General features: G+C 52.5%; 4 protein-coding genes across 4 annotated transcripts; all 4 read left to right on the top strand.

The window, feature by feature from the left end:
• Positions 1-5,965: 5,965 nt before the first annotated feature.
• LOC34621917 lies at positions 5,966-7,225 on the top strand. Its single transcript, XM_026336430.1, has 3 exons — positions 5,966-6,087; positions 6,249-6,355; positions 6,837-7,225. Exons 1-3 carry the CDS (start codon positions 5,966-5,968, stop codon positions 7,223-7,225), a joined length of 618 nt encoding a protein of 205 aa, XP_026192215.1.
• A 1,888-nt stretch (positions 7,226-9,113) lies between these two features.
• On the top strand, positions 9,114-13,018 carry LOC34621918. The gene is given in 4 exon segments (XM_026336429.1): positions 9,114-9,419; positions 9,564-10,036; positions 10,371-10,850; positions 11,383-13,018. Coding segments are annotated over 4 exon segments (2,895 nt in total).
• Positions 13,019-14,819: 1,801 nt separating this feature from the next.
• LOC34621920 lies at positions 14,820-18,282 on the top strand. Its single transcript, XM_026336428.1, has 7 exons — positions 14,820-15,311; positions 15,448-15,728; positions 15,909-16,575; positions 16,749-16,956; positions 17,151-17,627; positions 17,849-17,973; positions 18,076-18,282. The coding sequence occupies exons 1-7, from the start codon at positions 14,820-14,822 to the stop codon at positions 18,280-18,282; spliced, it is 2,457 nt and encodes an 818-aa protein (XP_026192213.1).
• Positions 18,283-20,776: 2,494 nt separating this feature from the next.
• LOC34621921 lies at positions 20,777-23,071 on the top strand. Its single transcript, XM_022735106.2, has 2 exons — positions 20,777-21,407; positions 21,594-23,071. The coding sequence occupies exons 1-2, from the start codon at positions 20,777-20,779 to the stop codon at positions 23,069-23,071; spliced, it is 2,109 nt and encodes a 702-aa protein (XP_022590016.2).
• Positions 23,072-23,547: the final 476 nt, after the last annotated feature.

The following is a 23,547-nucleotide window of genomic DNA, read 5'->3' as shown; positions in this document are numbered from 1 at the left end:
ATCACCAAAGAGCAGTTCCCACCAGCTTTATAAAAACTCATGCAGGCATCATTCATTAGCTGTAGGGAAGGATTTTTACCACACCAGGAGAACGGAAGCTCTGGGCATGCTCGCTAGTTAATTTGCGGGACCGAACGCGGATGTCCAAATCGTTTGGACGGTGGGGTTACCTTCACCTATTGTAATTCATGCCAGACTTCTGTGGCATGGAATACAGTACGGGTGTATGGAGTTCTATTGTAGGAATTGAGGTCTAGAAGCCCTCCGATGGACGCTGCACGGGGTGGTACATGGTAGGCAGTGATCTCATAAGACAAAAGATAATGTAGAACGAGCAGAAGTAGAGATGGTTCTGCAAAGAGCACAGCAAATAGGCTTCAAACACGCAGCCTTTTCAAAGGAAGTGATTTCCTTCTGTTCAGTGGAACGAGGTGTATATACATAGTGGGCCTACTTACAATCCGACTTAGTTGCACTAATCGTATCCCAACGAAAAGTTAGTAAAGAATTGACTACTTGGTTTGCCCGTTTGTATTTCGTCATTATTGCAAAGTGTTGTTTGCTTGATATGGGAAGGATACAATGTTGTGTGCACATGCTCTAGGTAGCATGTGCAACTAGCTGTGAACGCCCAGAATGCTTGGAAGGTGCAGCTCCGCGCTAGCTGCCCTAATCCCCTTATGTCGGAAACTCTGAGGTGCGAGTGGAGGGGAGAAATGGAAGCTCTCTCGGAAAAAGCTTAAGAATTCTCTGGTAGGCTTGTTTTGAGTCTGGAATTATGTGTTCTACAGAGACCCTAGCTGGAGCAGAACAGTTGGTGGCATCGCATGGTTTGAAGTAGCTAGTACCCTCTCATCCACCTTCTATGAATGCAGATGGATATCAGGTCTACATACCACAAACAGCTAGATTTGGTCAAGCTGTCATGTTAGTCAGTAATCTGATTCTCTTTGGCAACAATCTGGAACACCCTCTGACGATCCTAGTAAGCAGTGGTACAACGCCTGTTGGGGTGGAAAATGAAATCTCAAAAGCTAATATGAGCGCAGCATACCCATGGCTCTAAGAAAGACATGATTTGCCAGTCCCTTAAGGCTTTGGTTGCATTGATGTAGGTGAGCCGACCGGAAAGTGTGATGGCGATAAGGGCTGGCAAATACTCGCGGTTTTTATCAGCTAGCCGGAAATGTATTTCACTTTATACCCCTGCAAAAAGAAGGAACAATAATGCCTTGTACTGCGTTTATTGAGGTGAGAAGCACTCCGAGTGAGGCTCTATTTATGCAAAGGAATTCGTCCGCCTGAGGTGTACACTAGACTTTAAACCTGAACATAAGCCCAGACTCCAGGTTTATGCCAGGATCGGCTCAAGAGCAAGCTTTGGCGGACTTTGGGAGGTTGCAGCATTCCTTTCCATAAGCAGCTTGTTATATCGAAAACTCTGAAGCTTTGGTTCGCAAAAACCAAACATGGGCCATCCAGTTGCTTTGAATTTGTGGTTCATCGCACGTCCACCCGAACTATCTCGAGAGCTAGCCGCAGGATAAGCAGCGCCCCAGCGACTAAACAACCTACCGGTGGGGCCTCCACAAATGATTAACTACTCCATACCCCAAGAGCGATCCAGGGCAGGATCTGCGAATTTGACGGGGAGAACGAAGTGCGACGTTGCAAAGTAGAGCCTATGGTTTTCGGGGCTGTGTCAACAGGCCACAATCGCCAGTCTGAGGTGGGCCAAGAAGAACTCAGAGGAACGGTCCACAGCAGCCCAAAACGGATCTCTAACAGCCTGCCAATTCCCGTTCTGGGCCATCGATTCATATAATCTGAAGTTGTATGCCCACGTAAAGAGCTGGAAAACCTGGTTACAGGACTGGGCTCAGGGAAACAGGCTGCTTGGGGAGCAAACAAGGCGCATCAAGAAAACAAAGGGACATCAAGAGGGCTCTGTAGCAGCGAAGGGGGCTACAGAGGATAGAGCCACACTGCGGGGATCCACCAGAAGCACTACCGCGGTATAACTGCTGCATTTTTGCAGCAGTTATACGCAGCGTGAAATGGCAATCGAGCTCTGTAAGTGTCGTCCGCAGCATGTATGCTGGCTCAAACGCACCAGGATATAATGTAAGGTACGCCATGGGTAACCCGATGGAGGGTGCGCAGGCAACCACAGCTGCGCGTTTTAGAGAGCAGTGTCCCAGAAACGGCTAGTAGGAACCTCCTGACATTTTCAACAACAATTATCTGATCTATGTTGAGTGATACACAGTCCAAATCTCACCAAGGTGCCGCGAAGTCTTCATGGGGGCGGCTCAGCAGAGCACCAAAAGAAGACGGTCCAGAGCATACATCCCGTCTTACTGCCTGTGCAGCTGGATCTTTATTACGCTAGTAGATCGGCATATAAGCCAAAGAAGGGCAGGAATGGGCAAGCATGAAGGGAAAGTTCGGTGGTGTGCTAAACACAGACGAGCTGCACGCAGGCTGGCCAACTGCTGGTCGTCCAGGAAACCGTACTGCGCTCGCACCCCGGTCATTCCCAAAATATATTTTGCCCAGTACTATGAGTCTTCACATGCTGAAGAGAAGGTTGAGCAGCAGGTAGAGGGCTTCTTGAAAAGACAAGGTGTAAAATTTGGCCAGCGCCTCGAGGCATAACCTGCTGCTGTTACCCAGAAAAGACGGACACTGGCCTTTTTGCGTCAGTCTTATATTTCTGAGCAAGATTACTGCCAAGCTAAAATTTACTAAGTCTCCTATTGGCGAATTTCTTGACAGGTTGCATGGATTGACAGTACTCTTAATATTTGACAGCACAAATCCGCTCTTTCAAACCCCATTCACCCAGTTGGCAGGCACTTTACGCTTATACTCTCTAGCTCGGGTATACTCGCTGACTTGTTGATGCCCCAGCTGAACTAAAAAAGCAGGTCATTCAGAAATTTTGTAAGGCTACCCACACAGGAAGCATCTTGGCCTTCAGCCGAAGCGTTCATGAGCCCCTACAGCACCAACAGCATGCGCTTCAGCTGTCACAGGACAAGCAGTGGTATGCGAAGGCATACAGTTGCTTCTTGAATGTCGTGCTTCTACTGCAGGATTTGAGCCACGCCCGACGAAAATTGAGGCAATCAAGGTTTGGCCTTGATTTGTGCCCACCCCTGTTTGGAATTGGAATGTACTAACCTGCATCTTATCACCAATACTTCTTTTCCAGATTTTCTCGAACCATTGCCCCTGTGCCAATTTTATTGAAGACTCGCAGTCTCTATAGCCTGAATGGAGGAGGCTCATGCCCCTATGAGGGCGCTTATCGACCGCCTTATAACTCCTCCGGTAGTAGTTCTGTCCTACTTAGAGCGTCTTTCTCTCACGGCAACCAATGCCATTGACTTAGATGTGGGTACCAGACGTTACTTATAGGCCATGAACTTTCGAGACCATCATAGTATTGCTTGTTAGTCTGGCTGGTCTATCGGAATTGATAAGCGGTATCCAATGCGGAAAACGAAATTCTTTGCGGTGGGGTGAGGCATGGAAATACTGGCATTATTTATATGCACGTCACTTTAGTGTCCAGACGAAGCCTCAGTCTTCAATGTACCTCCCCGAGAGCTTTCAGCGTTTCGAAAACGGTAGGGTCTTCACGGGCCTTGTGGGTGGCACCTGCAGTAAAACTGCAAAGTAGAACAAATGTAGGTCATAACCAGTATGGTCGCCGACACTCTGTTGCGACGGCCCAGCAATTCGCTATTGTGCGGCGCAGCCGCGCTTTCCTGTGATGCTCTGGTTTATGTCGAAATCTCGTGAGTATGGTGCTCCTGTCGGCGTTGCGTTCGTTACCACTGCCAAAATGTAGAATAGCAGTAGGATGAAGCGCTGCCTTGTCAAGGGTGGTGGCCTGCTGCGGCTCTTAGCAAGGTGGGGATCTCGTGGCCTGTACATTACTACTTTACGCCGCAGTGTCATTTTGCGGAAGAACACTTGGACTACATAGAGACTTGCAGCTAGGAAACCAACCACCACGTAATGGACACGTCTCAGCCTCCTGCCTGCAAGGGGTGTCTTTCCGTTTACCCTCAGCGCACATCACCCCAGACGTATGCCGAAGTGACACATGGCAGAAGGGGGAAGGGAGGCGACTAGCTGAAGCCAAGTGCAATCCAGTCGGTTGCGCAAAATAACCTTCCGATGTGCAGCAAATATTGCTGCCGCATCGTGTACACCCTAATCCATGGAGCAAGATAAAAAGCCTAAACGCCCTAAAGGCTATTCATGAGATACCCTAGGCAATAACCGTTAGATTTTTCACATCTCACGTTGTGCAGTGGACCCACGAGAACTCCAGACACTCTCGTGCAGGCATCGAGCCTTGTAGATTCCAATCAGATTCCTCTTATGTCTACAGCCTGGGACACATGCACAGCTTTACTACATTCGAAAGAGGCGCCTACACAGTGCCTAAGTGGAAACAGGGATGCAGCTGCATGTGTACTGGGTTGGGGCCCCTTAGGGCCCCAACGGAGCAGGTCCCTAAAGTAGCAGCTCGATCCTCCACTGTCGTCTTCCGCATTCCATTTTCCTCGGGTTTACGGTAAGGGATAAAGGAATACGACTTTAACGGGAGATGTGATTTCTAAAGGAGAACCGGCCCTGCCTTGTTTTGCTCGGTGACTCCTGCTACCAACCGTGCTGCATTGTTCCCAGCTACCCGTACTGCAGCAGGCATAGTCTCCCGTAATAAGGCTGCGGCTTGCTGAAACCCGTATTGGGGCCTTGAAGCTTAAATTCATGAACTTAATATAAAGCCTCGGGCGAAAGGTAACCCTGTGAAGGACACACCGCTTCAGCACCAGCTGCTGTGAGCCCACACAATTGTTGGTTTCAAAGCATCAATGGTGGCATTACCTGCTGCCTTCTCTGTCAGCCGGCGGGAGCCTATCTGGCATCAATTGCTCTGCATTAAAGTGCCAACTTCCCTCAAGGGGGGCCTTAGCAGAACATCCCCAGCAGTAGCGTATATCAGCGCATCAGCGGTACAGGACACATGAGAGAAGGATTAGCCACTAAGTGTACAATGGGCAACATTCCAGCAGCGGCAGCAGCGAGGCGAGCAAGAAGCAGCATCATCAGCAGCTACAGAAGCACTTCAAGTTACAGGAACTTCAACATGCCGTTGCTGTTGCTCTTCTTTGGCCTTGCCACCTCGACAGGCACAGCCGCTGCCAATGGCAAGTCTGAATGACGGGTCAAACGTGTTTTGCAGTTTTCCTGCCTAGCTGCGGCGCTTCATTCGTAGGGTTGCATGGTGATGTGGTCTCCATTAGCTCTTGGGTGTATAGTTGCTATGTGCTCTAAGCTTTCTGGGCCGATCGCTTGCAGAGGGATGTGAAATTCCGTTTGTGGCGGGTGTGTTCTGATTCAGTCGTTTGTCTCCGACGCTTGAGCTTCGACGGGCACCCACCGCAGGACCAGCGGGAGTACGCTTTTGACAGTTGCAAGAATCATGCAGCCAATAGTAAGTCATTTATGCATGCCTAAACGTCTAGTGTTATTGATGTTGGTCATGTGGGAGGGGTTGGGGTGCTGCTGTTGCTGCAGCCAGGCTGTCTGCCAAGGAACCTGCTGCTGCAATCCCGCCCATCCATTCGTCTCCTCTGTGTGCTGCAGCTTGCTGCTATCCCCAGCACGCAGCGCTTGTGCACCGGCGCCTGAATGCTCTGGAAGATGCTCAGGATTGCAGGGTGAGGCTGTTGTTTGGTGGTATAGCGTGCTGCGCAAGAAGCACCCGCGAGTGCAGCAACTCTCCTTCCTCCTGCTACATGTATAGTTGCTCTTGAGTCTTCTCACGGACACCGGTTTCTTCTATGCTACGCACGATGGCGATTCACCAAGCTCATCTGCCACTGCTGGCTTTGTCTCTTAAGTCCGCTTGCCAATGCTGCTTAGCTGCCTTTTGTTGCGGATGCTGCTCTTACAGAGAGTATCTGAAAAGGTTTTGTGCTCCCTGTGCGAACCAAGATTCGGCACTGGAGAGCTGGAGCACAAAGGCAAACCTCTTCTATGCCCGGATCTATGTGAAGAATGGTGAAGGATTGGAGATAGGGCGAATTCTGTAGTGTCCTCTGCACCTTAGCAGTGTGGGTATGCGCTAAAGGCTTTTGCCCGTGGTAACGCTGTGGCGTACAGATCTCGGCGTGGCTTTGGATTTTGCCGTGGACGCGAAAGGCGTTTGATGTATTGCTCAGGTTTACGGCTTGCCAAGATGTCTACGTTTCGGCTTCTCCGTCTGGGAGTGCCAACGACTTAGCCTTCTGCGACGGCCGCTCTCTCATATGCTCCCGCCTCTCTGCTAGTGAGTGTTTGTAGTGTTCTGCTAGTACCCGTCCTGCGTTGTTATTTCTTTGATACTGCTAATCCTGGCGCTCCAGCATCCGCAGTCGTATCTGCCTCCGCTGGTCGGAGCCAAAAAAGAGCAGCAGACGCTTTCGGAAGGCAGTCACGGGGGAGCGCCGGTGTGAGGCGCTCATGCCGCGTTTGTGTAAATTTTCTGCCTCGTCTCACAGCGATTGAAGACAGCTTCACATTCTGCCGGAAGATGGGGTATGATGTTGTAATCGACGAAGCTTACGAGCTAACGGCAAGTCCCAGAGAAGGAAAGAGCGCTTGCTTCGACGGTCAGTTGTTGCTGAGTGCATTTTGCCTCCAAGTGCTCAAGCAAGGCTTGGTGTGTGGTGTTCAGGGCACATGGTTCACTCAGCCATTTTTTCAGGGTGAAAGCTTCTGCGTTCTGTTCATAATCGTGGTTTCCAGCCGAAAGTCTGTATGTTCTTCAGGCGTGCCGAGTGCCTCATCGAGCACCGCACCGAAGCGGTCGCAGCGTACTGGCGGCTACGAGGGACAAGGGGAGAGTGTAGGTGGGTTACACGGCTGGCTCCGTTACATAAGGGAATTCGCTGACGGGGTGCTGAGCCGCCCTGAAGTCTGGTTGTTAGTATTCTTTCTGGGATATATGCTGCACCAGCTGATCCATCAAGCAACAAGCATCATCGCCACTCATTTAGATCAAATGCGAGACGAGCAGAGACAACAAATACTTGAAAGATACGGTATGGCAGAGGAGGATGACTGCTTGTCTTCGGAAGAAGAGGACTGCTTGCTGAGCGACGAATCTGAAGAAAGCTCAGAGGGCTCTGCATCGGACAGTGATTCTCCTCAACAGTGATGCCCTAGGGATGAAAGCTCTATTGGGCCTTTAACTCCTGAAGGAACAGTAGCGCATGTGGGATGCACTAAATCGGACGGCCCCATGTGCCTCCTCAACGCAGAATTACCTGGTCGCTGCAGGTCGTGCTCTGCAATTTCGGCTCTCTTTTACCAGGAGAGTTCCTCCTTCGGTGCTTTCTACAGTCTGCCTTTACTCTGTTTGAGTATGTATCTTGTACGTGCCCAGATAAGCTTAGTGTAGTGTAGGTAGGGCATGTAAGCGCAACGAGGGCTTGCAGCTCTAACATATGCCACTGTTAAAGTACGTTCCGTTCAGTCCTCTTGCTAGCAGCTGCCACCCTCCCTGCTGTTTTCTACATCTGGTCAGTAATCACATAACGGACGAATCAGGTGGTGTAGCTCTGCTGTGACACTAAGCTGCGGTTTTCTCAACACCCTTGGACCGGTTGTCTACTAGGCAGCGGTCTGCAAAGAGTTCTTTTTAGGCTATCTACCTTTAGAGATGTTGGCTGCAGCCCCTAAATAATGTGGGTGGCAATAGTCACGGTACTCCTTGCCCCAGACTGACCTGGAGGGATGGACAAGGCGACCCCGTAACGACACTCCATCGCCACTTTTGTGGATACCAAATGCGAGTCTAGGAGCGTCAGCAAAGTGAAGGATAATCGCGCTTTAATATGGCTTACGTGGACCAAACTTAGCTGGAACAGTCCGTGCACCTATTGGTCCGCTACTAGTCCTCTAGTTCTGCCCTCTAGGACTTGTTCCTGGACACCAACATTCTTCGGTAAAGTTGGAAAGTCAAACAAATACGGTGAAGTTGGTAGCCCCAGGTACTAACAACCTGATAAGCAAGTCTAAGCTGCAGCTACAGAATGATACCAATGTGACACGCTCTGGCCCCCCGCAATTCTGCAAAGTCCATCAAAGGTCTCCTCTGGGAGGCATTGTACTTTAGAATGAATAACAGCTTAGTAGAAAGGTCTTGAGCGTGCTCCCAGAGGTATTCCTTTTTCCCTGTTCGTCGCTCTCAGAGTTCTCAACAGGAGAGGAGGTCAGCTACAGTGTGTTTAGCTGCATTCTGTAAGACCCTGAGTGATCACAGCTAGTTTGCACATATCATACAGCGCATGCGCACTTCACACTGCGTATTCTGGTGTCAAGATGACATTACTCTTCACAAAGTAGGCTTTACTTACGAACAAGCTAATTAGTCAGGTGCTTACTAAGTCCTAGCTAGTTATATCCAGTGTTGTAACAAGTGTAGCTTAGGCCGCTACGATTCGGCTACCGTTGATGCACTGGGTCACGCCACTTGCTGAAACGGCAGGTGTAACACGTGCAGTATAAGCTTAAACGGAGTGTACGCGTTTAAGCTGCTTGTATACTGGTGGGCGCAATTCGGATGAGTCTTAGAACGACAGATGCCAGCCGCAGCTGATGCCCTTATTCCAGTTTGCGCAGAGACTTTTTTCGTGCGGTGGTTGCAGGCAGTCAATAAGAACTTAGGAGAAGGGGTAAGCCTGTTCGCACAAGTGCGAGACATAATTCCCATTTTCATGGGTTGTACAAAGGTACTTGGCGCAGCAGCATCTCAATACGTGTCCTTAATGTTTGGAGCGCCGACTGGTGCTGCACCTTTGATGGCTCCGCGGCAAACCGAAACCGCAGTGGAGCCCCTCCTTGCAGACCAACATCTGAACATCCGTAGGCGCTCAAGCGAGAGATTTAAAGAGCAGGAATGTGTGAGCAACTCACTTGAGGTGATTACTTTTGCGCCTCTGAACTCCATTGGGGTTCCATGTTGAGTAAACGGAAAATGCCCATTGTCGAGCTCAAGTGACTGATGAGCGATAGAAGCTCATACGCAACAAATGTAAAGAAGCATGGTAGTGGAGGAAAAGGTTGATGGCAGAGAATGCGGGGTACAAACTGGTGCTTTGAACGCGTCAGCGCATGCAGTCGGCAGCGGACCCTCGAGCCTGATCCCCAAAGCGCATATCCGCTTTGTGCATGGCATCATGTTAGCTCCATTAAGGGCATCAATTTTGTATGAGCCACAGAGTGAGGCACGCTTTAACTCATCTGATGCGTGTATCCCCCAACTAATTTCCGTTGCATGTAGTACCTGCGCGCATAACTACGGGGAGTACAGCAGACATACCGGCATGGAGGAGGGCATTGCCTTGAAGGCCATAGGCCCGTAGGCATGTGCTTCTACTCCCAAGGTTCTCCAATGTGCATCACTATGGTTGGCTGTCCATTTTTGGATGAAGCTCAGCTGGAGCAGGAATCCATGCATGAAAGTACATGCAGCCCGTCTATGAAAAAAGGAGGCTACAAGCGCTGCAAACATTGGGGGAATGGAGACTGGGGTGTATGCCTCCCCGAGGGCATGCTCTGCAGACCCTAAGCAGAATGGAGCAACTGCGCTCACAGAAGATTCGTCTCGCCAGGGAAACCGTGGAGGCATCCACAGGTATTCCTTAGAGAGTCCCCATGTGGAATCAGTGAAACGCATTAATCAGCAGTCTGGGGGAGCTGGAAGAGATGTGGATGTATCTCCGCAGGATGAAGCTACAGGGATGCGGGTCGACTGCCTCGTTGATGAGCGAGAAGCACCTCTGGGAGCGCCACCACAGGGTGTGGAGTGTTCTACAGCATCCAGTATTGAGATTGCCTGCCGTCAGACGTTTATATTTGGAAATTATAAGGCGGGGATGGACATGACAGAGGAGGAGAAGGCAAAGATAGCAGCGCGTATCTTCGAGCTTTCCAAGAATTCGCCTTTTTTTGCGAATGAAATGAGGTATGGAACAGAGTATTTTTACACATATTGGTTCACAGAAATGCGTTCGCTCGGTGGGATGCCTCGGATTTTGTTCTTCCTCGAGCTGTTCTTTTTTGCATCAGCTTCTGATCCGATCTGAATTTCCGTGCTGCTGTCTCGCAATTGTGCAGCAACAGACTGCAATCCCGTGGCCTCTAGGCACTGTGTGTTCTACCTCCTCCAGAGGGTGGAAGCTGCATATGTTGGCTGCAACCGCTTCATTAGACCCTACATACTAGCCATCATATCTTCGCTGCCTTACCAGAGAGTTTCTGCTCCGTCTACCCTGTCGTTGCTGTGTTTACTAACTCAGAAAAAGCAAGCAAATGGAGCAACAGTTGGTCGTATTAAAACGCCGCGTGCAGCTATTTGCATCTTCTGGTGGCTGCCCCACCGCGTCTGCGGCCGCTCGCCGCGTGCTGCAGCTGCTGCATCTGCAGCAGCAGCGGGAGGCTGGTCGAATGTATGTACACCTGGATATGGACATGTTCTTCTGTGCAGTGGAGATGAGAGATAACCCTTCGCTGGCTTCTGTGCCAATGGCTGTTGGCTCAATGTCTATGCTGGCCACGGCAAATTACGCAGCTAGGCGTTTCGGTGTGAGGTCTGCAATGCCAGGCTTCATTGCCAAGCAGCTCTGCCCGTCTCTAGTTATAGTGCCCCCAAGCTTTAGCAAGTATCGGGCAGCGGGGGAGGTTGTAAGGCGCGTCTTAGAGAAGTACGACCCAACTTTCTCCTCCCATTCGCTTGATGAAGCCTCTCTGGATGTAACGGACTACTTAAGGTAAAGGCTGTATACCCACCGAGACCGTCACACCGAGTGGGCCAGGCGAAGATGTCTCCCGATGCCGTGTCTGTTTGTGTGACAGTGTTTGCCTCTCCCCGTCTATGCATATCTCTTAGTGAGCTGCGAGTGTAGCTGTTCTCCTTTGCTGCACGAAGTCTTCTCGTCTACAGTGGCTGTTGCTGCCGTTTTTCCGGTTTCTGTCCATCTCCGTCCTTTTCCCTCCCTAAGCGTGTCGCGTATGTATCCCGCCTGGTCTCTGCTTCTGTAATTTCCTTTGTTCAGCTTATTCACCTTCTCGGTATACCTCTCTTTACCTGGCACACCGTGCAAGTGCTTTTCTGTGGCTGTGCGTGACACCCGTCCCCACCTCCTATGCCAATGCGAATTTCGTGGTCTCTGTGCAATCTCGCGGCCTCTTATTCTCTGAGCATCGGTAGCATCACGATAGAATCTGCCGCCCTTGCAGCTTTCTTGTCGCACTGTAGCGGCTAACGCGTGGAAGCTTCAGTGAGCGTTCCTTTGTCTGCCTCAGCGCAAGAGTCCAAGACAACACCGAATCAGGGGCACACTCTCCAGTGTGCATCTCGCAAACGGAAGAAGGGACCCAAGACTCATCAACCGCGGCAGATCCGGTAACGGCGCTTGTGACGGAGATTCGAGCCGCTGTTTCTGCTGCCACAGGACTCAGCTGCAGCGCTGGTGCCGCCTCGAGTCGCTTGGTAGCTAAGGTCGCATCAGATATGAACAAGCCTAATGGGCAGAAGATCGTGCCACTCGCTACAGCAGCAGCACCATCACTACCACCAGAAGCAGCGGCAACAGCAGCATTCCTGGAGCCTTTAAGCATACGGAAACTGCCCGGTGTTGGGAAACACAGAGAAAAGATGCTCAATGCCCTGGAGATTCACACGTGCGGAGAGCTGCTGCAGCAGGCCCCTCTTCTGCTGCATCTACTGCCCCGCATTACAGCGGTCCATCTCCTACGTCTTGCTTTGGGGGTGGACGGGATGCCGCCCGAGCTCCAGCAGCAGCAGCAACAGCAGCAGCAGCAGCAGAGCATTAGCTCGGAGGAGACGTTTGCTGCAACAAACGAGCCTCCAGCCATGCGGCGAGTGGTGCACCAGCTGGCAGTAGCGGTTGCCGAACAGCTGAGAGAGCAGGGACAGGAAAGCGACCATATAACCCTTAAAATAAAACTCGCGGACTTCTCGCTTCGAACAATTTCCCACAGGCTACTGCAACACACTGACGATAGCACAGCAATCGCGACTGCAGCACAGGGCTTGCTACAGTCCTTCCTCCGGGGGCAGCAACTCAAACAGCAAGCAAACGGAACCAGCAGCAACACCGGACAGACGAGAAGATCAGGAGCATGGGTGAGATTATTAGGCGTGCGGTGCGCCGGTCTTCGACAGGCTAAGGCACGGAGCAGTGGGCTGCGAAGGCTAGAAGAGTTCTTCTTGCAGCAGCGACAGCCACTGCAGAAATATGCTGAAAGTGCGGCAACAAGTGATACAGACGCCGCAGGGGAGGGGGGTTGGCGCAACGAGGACGAGGAACTTGACGATCTTCTCGCTGTCATTTCGCAGTATGAAAACGAGGGGCAGCCCTCACACGCGGCAGTAGCACCAATACCAGCACAGTCAGAGACAGATGAGGCACCACGAAGGCCTGCGGTGCTCGAGTGCCAAAAGGCGGATGGCGCGCATGTCAATAAGGCAGAGGCATTAGGAGTGGCTGCACCCGTAGCAAAAACATTGGGCCCGATCGATATGGCTGCTGCACGAGAGGAGGCACGACAGCGGAGCTCTCCCAGCAGCAGGAAGCCTTCAGTAGAGGTAGCGGGGAAGAGCAACATCAGCACCTCCACCACTCCCACCCAACAGCCGGACTCTAAACAGCTGCATCTGAGTGCTACTCGACACCAGCACCACCAAGACAACCACCCGCGCCAGCGCCGTCGTTGTCCTTCCCCTCCAATCCACCAGCGGCTTAAGCAGCAAAAACGCCAAAAAATGGCGCAGCAGCATCACCAACAATTGCTTGCCCTCTTCAAGGGCCCCCGGAAGCAACGGCAGCAGCCTCAAGTAAGTCAACGGCCATCTCCGCAACAGCACTGCCCGAAGGACGCTCCCGAGAGTAGGCCAAAGGTGATCGAGATAGTCAGTGACTAGTGCCTACAGCTATATGGCAGCAGGGCAAAAACATTAAGAGCACCGTCAAGAGGGCCGTGCCATACCCTAACGGAAGGAGCTTAACACTTCGGCCAAGTCTTATTTGTGTAACAGTTCAAAAAGTTTAAGATAGCCGTTCCAAAGATAAGGAGTCCTACAGCTGCATCAAATTTTCTGCAGGGGGAGCAGCATGCGTTATCTAGTTTGCAAACGGGGCCGTCTGAGAGACAAAACAATGAATTGAGGCTACTAAGCGCCGGCTACAGAGTTGTGATGGCAGCACTGCTGGAATGAGCGCAGTTGCTTCTGACATTTCCGCCAATCCCTGAACAAACAAAATACCGCATTCATGGGCTTTAAACGGCTTCGAGTTTTCTCTCACTTTGGCTGTGCCTTAATTTGTTGCTGGCTCCTCCGTGGGTACGTGTCGTTTTCCCTTCCCTACAATTGGGATATTTCGCAAGTCTGTAGAAGTGCCACCTCGATCAAAGGACAGGCGTAACTGGCGGCGGCTGTACCTCCCTCCATTTACGGCATGAAAGCATGCGAATAGCGGCATAGAAAGGGCTTTTGCTGATTGGCGGCCACACCGAGTGCTCACGCCTCTAATACGCCCTTTATGCTGGAAAACACACTGCCTAAACGGAACATACTTGTCTGTATCATCTAGACAATCCTGCAGAATTCCATATTCTTTTGAACAGCCAGTACCCTCGATCTTATCATCAACATCCTCCCCAAAGTAAGGACTCGCACGGGCTGCCAATACCGCTTGGGCCGGGCCGCTCGGCGCATTGGGAGGCTTAGGGGTGTCTTTGCTGGACTGCTCCTGCACCTGCTGAGGTGATTCGGAGGGAGTTTGTCGATTTTTCCGGAAAAAGAGGTCCATTTGGCCTCACAAGAAAGACAGTTGCGGCACCGTTGAAGGCCAGCCTGGCAAAAGGGAATGAACAGCGACTTCGAATTTGCCAGGCAGCGTGCCCGAAAAGCAGAATGAATCACCACAGAGGGAAAGCCGTAGTCTCATAAGTACCAGGGTGAAGGGTCAGCTAGACAGTGCTGTTCTGGTATGGGCATTAAAAGGCACAGCCGTGCCTGTTGACATTTCGTCCTTCTGCAATCAAGCCCCAAAAAATTATCGTCGAAATTCATGTTTGGAAGAGGAGCCAGGGTGCAGGAACAAGGCTAAATAGAGCAAGCATGTCCGGCGGTCCACCGAATCTCCGTCTGAGGGGCCCCCTAGAGGGGCCCCCCTGGAGACAGCAGAAGGTCGTGTAGCGGAGACCCCCTGCAGAAACGGTGCCTGCAGGATATCTGACTATAAGTATTTGTGTTTGTGGAACCCTTAAGGATAGTTGTCGCCGGAGAAAGACACAAGGGACAGTCAGTCGGACAGGCAGCAACAGAAGCCGTTGCGAGCCTTCGCGAGCAACGAGACCGCTCCTCTGACTATGACCGATGCGTCTAAAAATTTGGGCGTTGTCTTTGCGAATTAGGATGGGAAATGAGGCATGGATCCCTCCGAAGGGGCCCTCTGCGGCTCTTGCGGCTGCTGCTGCCGCTGCTGCTCCTTTTGTTGACGCCTTCGACGAGCACCGCCAAACACACCAGCCGCGAACGCTTCTCCCAGCGCGCGTCGATCTGTAGGCGCTTGAAGCGGAACATCCCATGCAAGCCTATGGCGGGCCCAGCCGTATCGCCGCGATGGCATCCCTCTTGGATGTGCCATCCAAACAGGCGTGCGCAACGCTTCCGTAGCAGTGCCCCCTGCAGCAGCCCCTCTAAGCGGATCGGCGGTGGCATGGAGCTTGCCAGTTGCGATGGCAGGTCGGAAGCGCTTCCTTCGAACCAGATCGCAGCAGAAGCCTCTGTGCCAGGCAATCCGCAAGTGTCCCCTTACCGCCTACTTGGTGGTGGCCTCTCCCTAAGCCCCTCCCTCGTCTTTGCGCTTGGCTCGCGGCGCTTACTGGAGCAGCAGCGGAAATTAGCGCAGGAAGCGCATGCGGGGACGGCAGAAGCGTCGGCTGCTTTTACCGCAGAAGGCACATGTACGCCAGTAACGGTAGAAGGGGGCAGCGGCGGAGACGGCTCTGTTGCATTTCTTCGCCTCAGAGCGGCCCCTCGCAGCGGTGCCGCGGGGGGAAGCGGGGGTCGGGGGGGTTGTGTGTTGCTGACTGCAGTAAGCGGGCCTGGAGAGGCTCTGGCAGACTCCAAGACTTCCTCGTCTCTGCGAGAAAGCGGCTACTGGAAGGCAGCTCCCGGGGTGACTGGTGGAGGTCGTGGCAGGACGGGGGTATGAAAGGCTCCCTCGCAGTTGCGTCACGTCTAGTGTCGCCGGAAAAATGTCTTCTCTGGATGCTCCTGCAAAGGGGGATGCTAGTGGCGTTTGACGATGTAGGCTGTCGCTCCTTGTGGTGTCTCTCCTGCAGTGCAACGGACCTGATCTGGTACTAGGGCTTTCGCCGAATGCGCTGGTCTTCGATGTATCGCCGCTGCAAGCGCGAGCCGCCAGCATTGTAAGGCGGCTGCTGCAGCGGCAGCAGCAGGAAGAGGAAGAAGTAACGCAAGAACAGGAAGAAGAGGAACACGACCCCCGAGAAGACCAGCAGCAGCCACTTTGCTGCGTGTACTTCTCGACCCCTGGAGAAACTCTGGTAGCCGCACGCGGAGGTGTGGGAGGCAGAGGAAATGCTGCCTTCGTCTCGAACCAGTAATCCCTTCATGCCTTGTTTTCACCCGACGCCCTACACACCGTCCTAAATCTTAACCGTAGCTCACTGGGGAACCTCCAGCCAGAACCACTAAAGAAATTCGGTGACACTCGTCCACCTGCCAGTGCCCGAATACTCGCCTCCACCCCTGCCCTCGCTGATTGCTGCTTTTCTTGCAGTAACCGCCATCCCCTAGTTGGGGAGATTGGCTCCCCAGGAGAACGGAGGAAGCTGCTGGTGCTCGAAAATTTCGCCGACTTCGTTGCTGTCGGTCTCACCCAGAGCGGCAAGTCCACGCTGCTGCAAAGGCTCGGCACGGCAGCTTCTGACTGCGCCTTAGGGTCTGCAGCCTCCGTCGCCGCTGATGTGCATGCAAGCTTCGGAAGTGCTGCGAGCTTCACGCAGCCGGATGACAGTGCCTTCAGACAGGCAGCAGAAATGCAAGTCGATGAACTCAAGAAGCAGCCGCAACAATGGGTGTCTGCTGCTGTGCCAGCGGATGTGTGGCTCCCCACCACCGAGCCAACTGTCTGCGTCATTCCCTGTACAGCAGCAGAGGTGCCAGAGGCACAGCAGCAAGCAGCACAAAAAGGCTCTGTGCCTCAGCAAGAGGGGGGGCTGTTGGCAACGCTGCAAGAGGGTGTCAAATTGGCTGCAGCAGCGCCGATTGTGGCTCTCGATACTCCAGGGCTTTCTCCTGCTCCTTTTGCCGCACCAGATGCAGCCGACGGAACAGAAGCGCAAACCGACAGTCTCCTCCCCCCAGAAACAGCTCCGCACGAAACGTCGCTGCAGGGTTTAAGTGCTGCTACGGCGGTTCTAGTCGTCGTTGACGGATCTCTTCCGGTCAGCCTTTGCATTTCTTGAACATCTAAGAGATTATCCATGACAAGAACAGCTGCAGGAGCAACGTAAACCCCGATGTTCATCCCTGCTGCCTCTTTATGAGTCTATCCAATCTCTAAGAACCTTAGTGAGTGCCAGTATGGAGACTTGCTTTATTCGCCTTGACCGCACAGGAACCAGCGAAGGCATACCTGACGGTGCGGCAGCAACTGGCTCACGCAAATCCTCATCTGGCGCAGCTTCCGGCTATCCTTGTCCTCACCAAGGTCGACCTTCTGGAGCAACAAGAACAGGAACAAGGGCAAGGAAAACTGAAAGCAACGGAGTTGGTGGAAATGATGAAACGGGAAACGGGGATTGCTGAAGTTCATGCCGTTTCGGGTAAGGGCTGCTGCTACTGTTGCACCTGTAGCACAGCTGCGAATATCTCTGGCGCTTTCAACGCTTCACATCCGTTGTGCTGCCCATGAGCGATGGAGGTTGTCTCCCCATTGCTTCAACTCCTCCGAGTGCAGGGTTGTAACACGTGCTTCCTTTCACTGGAAAGTTTTGGGGTGGCTTGCTTCTTGCTGCAGCCCTCACTGGCGCTGGTTGTCAGGAACTTCTCAGATCCCTTCGAGTCGCTGCAGGAGCAGCACCTCTCAGTGCGAAACAGCAGCAGCAACTGCTATTTCACTACGGCGACCAAAAACAACAACGACACCAGCAGCAGCAGCAACAACTGGATTCATGGGCATACCGCCAAGCGTTCTTGTCTGCGTATTCGGCTGTCGCAGCAGCGCTGCCCCGCAGTCTGCTGCTTTTTACTGTGCGCGAGCTCCAGCAGCAGCAGCAGCATCCTGGCACTCACTTGATGCGGCGTCCTGCTGCAGCTCCACCCTTACGGGTAGCCAGTACCAGCAAACGGCATTCACATCCCTCCTTTCCTTCTTTAGACGATCCGTACAAGTGGAGTCTCGTGGAGCTTCCCGGACAGAGAACGTTGGAGCAGCTTCTGAATAGTCGAGATCTGTTGCAGACCGCTCCAGACTTTGAGAGTGAAGACAGCACTAGTATGTCTTTGGTCGCAAGAGCAACACCTAAAAGGGTAGTGTGAACAGATCTAAAGCCTATGCAGACATGAACAGCTTGGGATGCGGCATCAAGGGGAATTCTTTTAGCCGCATGAAAAGCAGCAGCCTTAGCAAAGCCCCAGAACACAGCTAAGCCTACACTAGAAGGAACACAGTTAACCATACTTCGAGTCGTGCTTGGTGCAGTGTCTTTTTTGCAGAGAACCAGCGCTGTTTTGAGCTTAGAGGACCCCTTGTTTCTCTCCTTACTTCTCCAGTACGGTTTAGCAGCGAAGCAGCAAAGCTCCGTCTCTACAGACAGCTCGGTGCCCTCGGCATAATCGAGGTAAATTTCGCGAAAAGCACGGTCTACAGGCGCGCAGATATGCGGCACTGCTTTGTAGAGCTCTTTCAACCTTTTTTCAGGGAGTGAGTGCTGCATTTGCAGAGAGTATACAGCGATTTCTCCGCCAAAGTAGGCGACTATCTTTTGGTAGGCCCCGTAATGCTGCAGTTGCTTCCGTTGCTGCGCAATCCCAAAAGGAGAAAGAAGCGCAGCCAGCAGCAGGAGCTGTGGAGCGATGATACTTGGAGCTTTCTGCACGCAGACGGTCTCCCAACTAAAGTGTGTTTTTCACACGTATGGCTAAGATAGGCATAGAGCACTGCGATTTCACTTTCCTTTGCTGCCTCAAATGTGCTGTAGGGTCTGAACATGCTGACAGCACGCCGTCATCTGTTTTGCCCCTGCATGCTGTGCTCGCAGATGCAACCTGGCACTACAACTAGTAATGTCAATACTTTAGCTGCTGTTGAGAACGGGGAAGCGAGGCGGCCGCTGGCGTTTGATGCAGTGGGGAACCTAAGCCCCAGCGTGCGGCCGTAAGCCTTCACTTCACACTTAGCTCTCTTACAGAGAACACAGGCTCTTTGGGCCCGCCTCAAGGCTTGAAAGCAGGCAGCAAAGCGACATGTCTAAAGGTGTTTACGTGAAAAACAAGATAGGAATGAGGCAGCTACACTTCACAACAGGCTAGAACTGAGAAACGAACCCAGGCATGATGATGTATGGTTTGCTTTTGGGTGCTCTGCAGCTTCAGTGCAACAGATCACCGCGCCCCCCAGGAGAGGCGCCGTGTACGTCGAAAGATCCCAAAAGCGATTCAACTTTAAGGGTTCAAAGCTCTTAGATTTGATGGAACGTTTTTGGTCATACATGTATGCTAGTTATTTGGCTACATTATGCCTGGCAGCCTCTTCCACTGCACGGTTCAGCTGTGCACTCGTGCGCGTGCTCTAAAGCACCTGCCACGGAGAGCCGCTATAGCCAACACCCACGCAGCGCCTTGACAAGTTTTAGGAGTTTGAGAGGTTCTAGAGAGCAGGAGCACCAATAACCCTATCCATGTGGCGGCTCGATGAAACAGCAGCAGAGCAGTAGCGCGGGCTGGGTATTGCTACAGGCCAGACCTGAGTGCGTCAAACCGCAACAGCAGAAAGTGGTCTACCAAACATTGGGCCTACTCGCCGATGGTTGTGTGTGCTTCGGGAACATCAGCGAAGTTCTCGGGCAGGCCAGGCCTTGCGATGTTCCTTTGATTGCTGCTGCTACAAAGCCCTTGATATGCGTGTTTTCATCGGCAAGCCCCAGACAAGGAACCTCTGGCTGCAAGGAAAACTGCGCCACTAACGACAGCACCCAGGGCCAGGTTGCCTTGCTCTAGACCGGAGGTGTTGTTTAGGTGTATTACTGTCGCCAATTTCACTAAGGCCTTCCCAGCAGTAACAGCAAAAGCATACAAGGGGTATTCTGCCGCTACTTCCACGATTATGCAATGCTCTATTTCGAGTCCAACGAGCTGCAACGTTGCTGGGAAGGTTCCTCATTACCGAGGCCTGCGTTAGTGTGGAGGTGGCATCTTTGGCTAAGCGGCACCCAAAGACAAGGGAGGGTGTCTGGAGTGTCATTGAACTTAGAAGATGGCGCAGCCAATTGTGATTCATAATCCCTCAGTCACTGTACTCAGTGTCGTGTGGCTATCCCAAATCGTGGCTGGGAAGCGACTTTGTGAGATACAATGCATTAAGTATTATTTGTGTTTTGTAGAACATGGTATGACGGCATTAGCTTGCCATTTAGAGATACTTTTAAAACTTTGCGTATACAATTGCTTTCCTGCAATTGGAAAGCAAGGCCATTTTAGTTCAATTGACCTGAGCAACTACAGTTGCACTGGCTGTGGAGCTGCCGTTGCCCAATGCCCAGTGGGGCTGCCTCAGGGAGAAATGCGCGACTCGGTAGTGCATCATCATCTATTTCCGACAAGAGGCCGAAATTTGTGGTTATTATTCTTCCGCATTGCCATGAGTGCCGTGAAATCAGGGTTCGCCTCGCTACTGGCTTGTCTGCCACTGCCGACGGCCCGCCGCCTCCCTTCAGCAGGCGGTGTCACTGAAAACGCCCCTAACTTTTTTGATTCTGTTTAGCTTCCACGGCGTTTAATTGGTATATCTATGCCGATTTATGCCTTGTCTCACGCAGTTCCTACCAATTAAATTCCCCTGCTCATTGATTGGTTGAGAACCAGCCATTGAAAGGCCTAAAGCCGCAGGTGGTCCAACGAATCAACAGGGGAGCGGCCACAACTGTGATGACTTTTCAAAGCCTTGTTCATCTTCCCTTTGCATGTTTAGCCGTATGATCAGACCATTGGGCCTCGTTTCACTTGCAGAACTGTCACACGCTTCCACTACGTGACAACGGTGTCTACGAGTCCCCCAAGACTAGCTCACTGCTCAATATCAAGTTCCCATCAAGCTTCGCAGCAGGGAATTTTTTGAGCTCTCTGCTCTGCCCCAGCGTCCAGCTGTGCGACGGGTAACCTGGGCTTGTTGGTGACTCTGGACAGCGGCCATCCTCCCGTACACATTGCGTCTTTCACCCTCCTTCCCTTCATTGACCTCCCACTGACGCAGCACTTTTCTTTCAAATCAGAACAAGCTGCGAACTGTCCTTTGAACAGCGTGGTGGTGATTTTTGAGGAGGAGGCATCTCCGTCTTTATCTGTTTCAGGAACAAAGCCCCGTCTTCATCAGCTGAACCTTCTGCGGGGGCAAACCCACACGCAAAGAGTCTGTTAGTGCTTGGGATGTCTTCTGAGCAGCTCCTTTCATCGGAGGAGCTCGTTACAGACCAGGTCGTTCCCCAGAGGCGATGCCTTCGAAGCGCTGCAATGGCTCCAGCCGCTCAACCTGGGGGAATGCCAGCTGCCGTGTCAAAGCAGGTAGGGATGGAAAGGGGACGATCTGAATGGGCTTTAGAGGCAGCGAGGGCTGCGTACAATGGTGCTCCGTTGCAGCCGCACGACGCGAACAGCGCGTTTGGTGCTAACATCTCCGCAGCCAGTCCACGGAAGGCGGAGTGCAGAGACAGAGGCAGGGTGATTACTGAAGCCACTGCCTCCGTAAGTGCCGGCCTGCACTTTTCAGAAGGGGGGTCGACACAGAAAAACACCAGCACTGCCCTCTTCTCCAAGCTTGCGGAGACGCTCCCGGTGGATCAAGGCCCTCTCACATTTTTAACGTGGGAGGACGGCAGTCTGTACTGCGGCAACGTGAATGGAGGAGCTCTACATGGAATTGGCGTCTACAGATACACCGACTCTTCAGTGTACTGTGGCCAGTGGTCTCATGGTCGCCTGAACGGCTATGGCCTCTTTATCTCCCCCAACGGGTTTCTGTATAGGGGACACTTCGAAGCAGACGAACAGAATGGACCTGGTATATCTCTCCCCCTTTATTTCGGCTGCTTTTTTCATACTTTTACCATCATGCAGAGCCGCCTCTCTCTGCGTGTAATACGCGCAACCTTTCTCAGTGGCTCTGCTGCACAAGAAAGACCTTTTCGAAAGTGCAGTGAGCAACTCGCTTTGTTGTGCCTCGTTCTTGCCTTTGTCTCTGCTGCAGGCATTTTTGTGGTTCCTCAAGGTACAGCCTTCTTCGGTCACTTCCGCAGTGGGCGACTGCATGGCCTCTCGTGTTGTGTGCCGCGCTCTGAGTCCTCACAGCCGCTGCTAGGTGTGTGGCAGGACGGTGAATTCCACAAGGCATTTCCCTTGCATTGTCGAGTTGCTGACTTCTACCGCCGAGCTGCCGAATCCCTCGACCTTCTTAGCTCTGCCTGGACTCCTCTACCCATCCCCATGCCAAGCGCAGCCACTATAGAGGCTTCAAACGACGACAGGCAGGGCCAGGCATTAGGCGGCAGAGATTCACAGCTCTCCGAAACTGCAGTGCTGGAGGCTCTGTGCACGGAGCTCCCGAGCAGCTTACTGCAGCTCACAGCAGCTGCTGCAGCGGAGGATGCTTTGCAACCTCTGATTCGTCAAACAAAGAGGCATGCCTCCGCTTCCAAGCCAGCCATGAGAACGCGGAAGGCCACTGTGTTGAAACTCCACCGCAAAGGCAACGTAGAATCCGCCGCTTCCTCTACTTCCATGGCAACGACTGCAGAAGTTGGCGGCTCCAGCGGAGGTGGCCCCCCCCCCCAACGGGCAACAACCACAAAGGCTCAGCTCCTGCGGTGGGAAAGCGAAGCGCGAAAGCTTCCGCGCATTCCACATCTGAATTATAATAGAGTCCTTGGCCGCTGGTATGCACGAGTTAGGGACCCGGCAAGCGGGCGCCGCATCTGGAAGGGATACACTTGCGCAGTTCACGGCTTCTTCCAGGCAAGAGATATGGCGATTGACCGCTTAAGGCAATTCAGCCAGCTTGTTTCGCCGCTAGCCAACGGCGACGCTAAGGTTGGTGAATCTGCGGAAGACGTGCCTCCCCAGGCGACTGGCGCCGCCGAGGTCCTGAAGCTCCAGCCTGAACCAGCTGAAAGTGCACCCTGTGTGGAGCCTCCAGATCCAGCGTTAGCGGAAGAAGTATGCAGTGTCTCGAACGCCACCTCTCTAGAGGAAAGAGAGGCCTCAGATGAAGCTCCTTGCAAAACCACTGCTGGCGCTGGCCCGTGTTGCTCTCTCAACGCATCCGGGTGTGCAGCGTCCGAGGCAGGCTCTGCAGTTCCTGTTGATGTCTTGGGAGAATTCAAGCCAAAATGCGCAGCGAACAACGAACGCCTAGCCGAAGGATTGCGCACTGGAAAGGAAGTGCTGGCTGTTCAACGCAGCGCTCATTGGGATGTCAACACCATGCGCCCATTGGTCCCCCTGGCCTCAACTTCAGTGTCCTGTGAAGAAACCACGAAGGATCGTTCTTCTGCTGGTCCTTCCTCTGAGCTTTCCTTTGGTACAACTAGCTCCGGAGGCACATGCTTCAAGACGAGTAAGGGATTTGTGCACGACGGGGAGAGCACTGCATGTAGCCGCTTGACTACTGCGGATTGCATTGAAGGCTCCGTGAATCGCTGCACCCCTCTGCAGTATGAAGCTCCGTGATTGAGGCTGGGGCCATGATTGCCCCAGCACCCTGAAAATCATCCTGCTTTGCCGCCCAGAAGGCGGGGAAATCAGTTGCCCCCTAGCCACAACATGGTGGCTTCTTTCTTGGTAAAATTTGTTTGGAAGGCTTCGGGATTTTAAGACAGGCATAGATGCACTCAGTCTTTTGCGTTTATAATTTGATCACACTGGCTGTAAGTCGTGTTGGCTAGCTACACCTTTCTAGCAGAGCACAGTCTCCTCGACGCAGTTCAACTTACTTTTAGTGACCACCAGCTACGTGTTTGAACTGAAGTAATATCACCTGCAACCAAGGTTAATTGTCCTCTTGTTAGTAGGCACGTTCGCATCAAAGCGACGCAATTTTATGGGGTCATCTTCAGAAACTCATTATGCTTCTCGGGAGGTTGTAACCGATTAAGGCTAGCTTTTTTCTGCCAAGGGCACTACCTTGTACAAGTATTGACCTATTA

The sequence above is a fragment of the Cyclospora cayetanensis genome, unplaced genomic scaffold (assembly GCF_002999335.1).
Source record: "Cyclospora cayetanensis isolate NF1_C8 unplaced genomic scaffold, CcayRef3 CcayRef3_contig_128, whole genome shotgun sequence".
Classification (NCBI taxonomy): Eukaryota; Apicomplexa; class Conoidasida; order Eucoccidiorida; family Eimeriidae; genus Cyclospora; species Cyclospora cayetanensis.
Note: the sequence above shows the minus strand (reverse complement) of the source record. Positions and strands in the feature narration are given on the sequence as shown.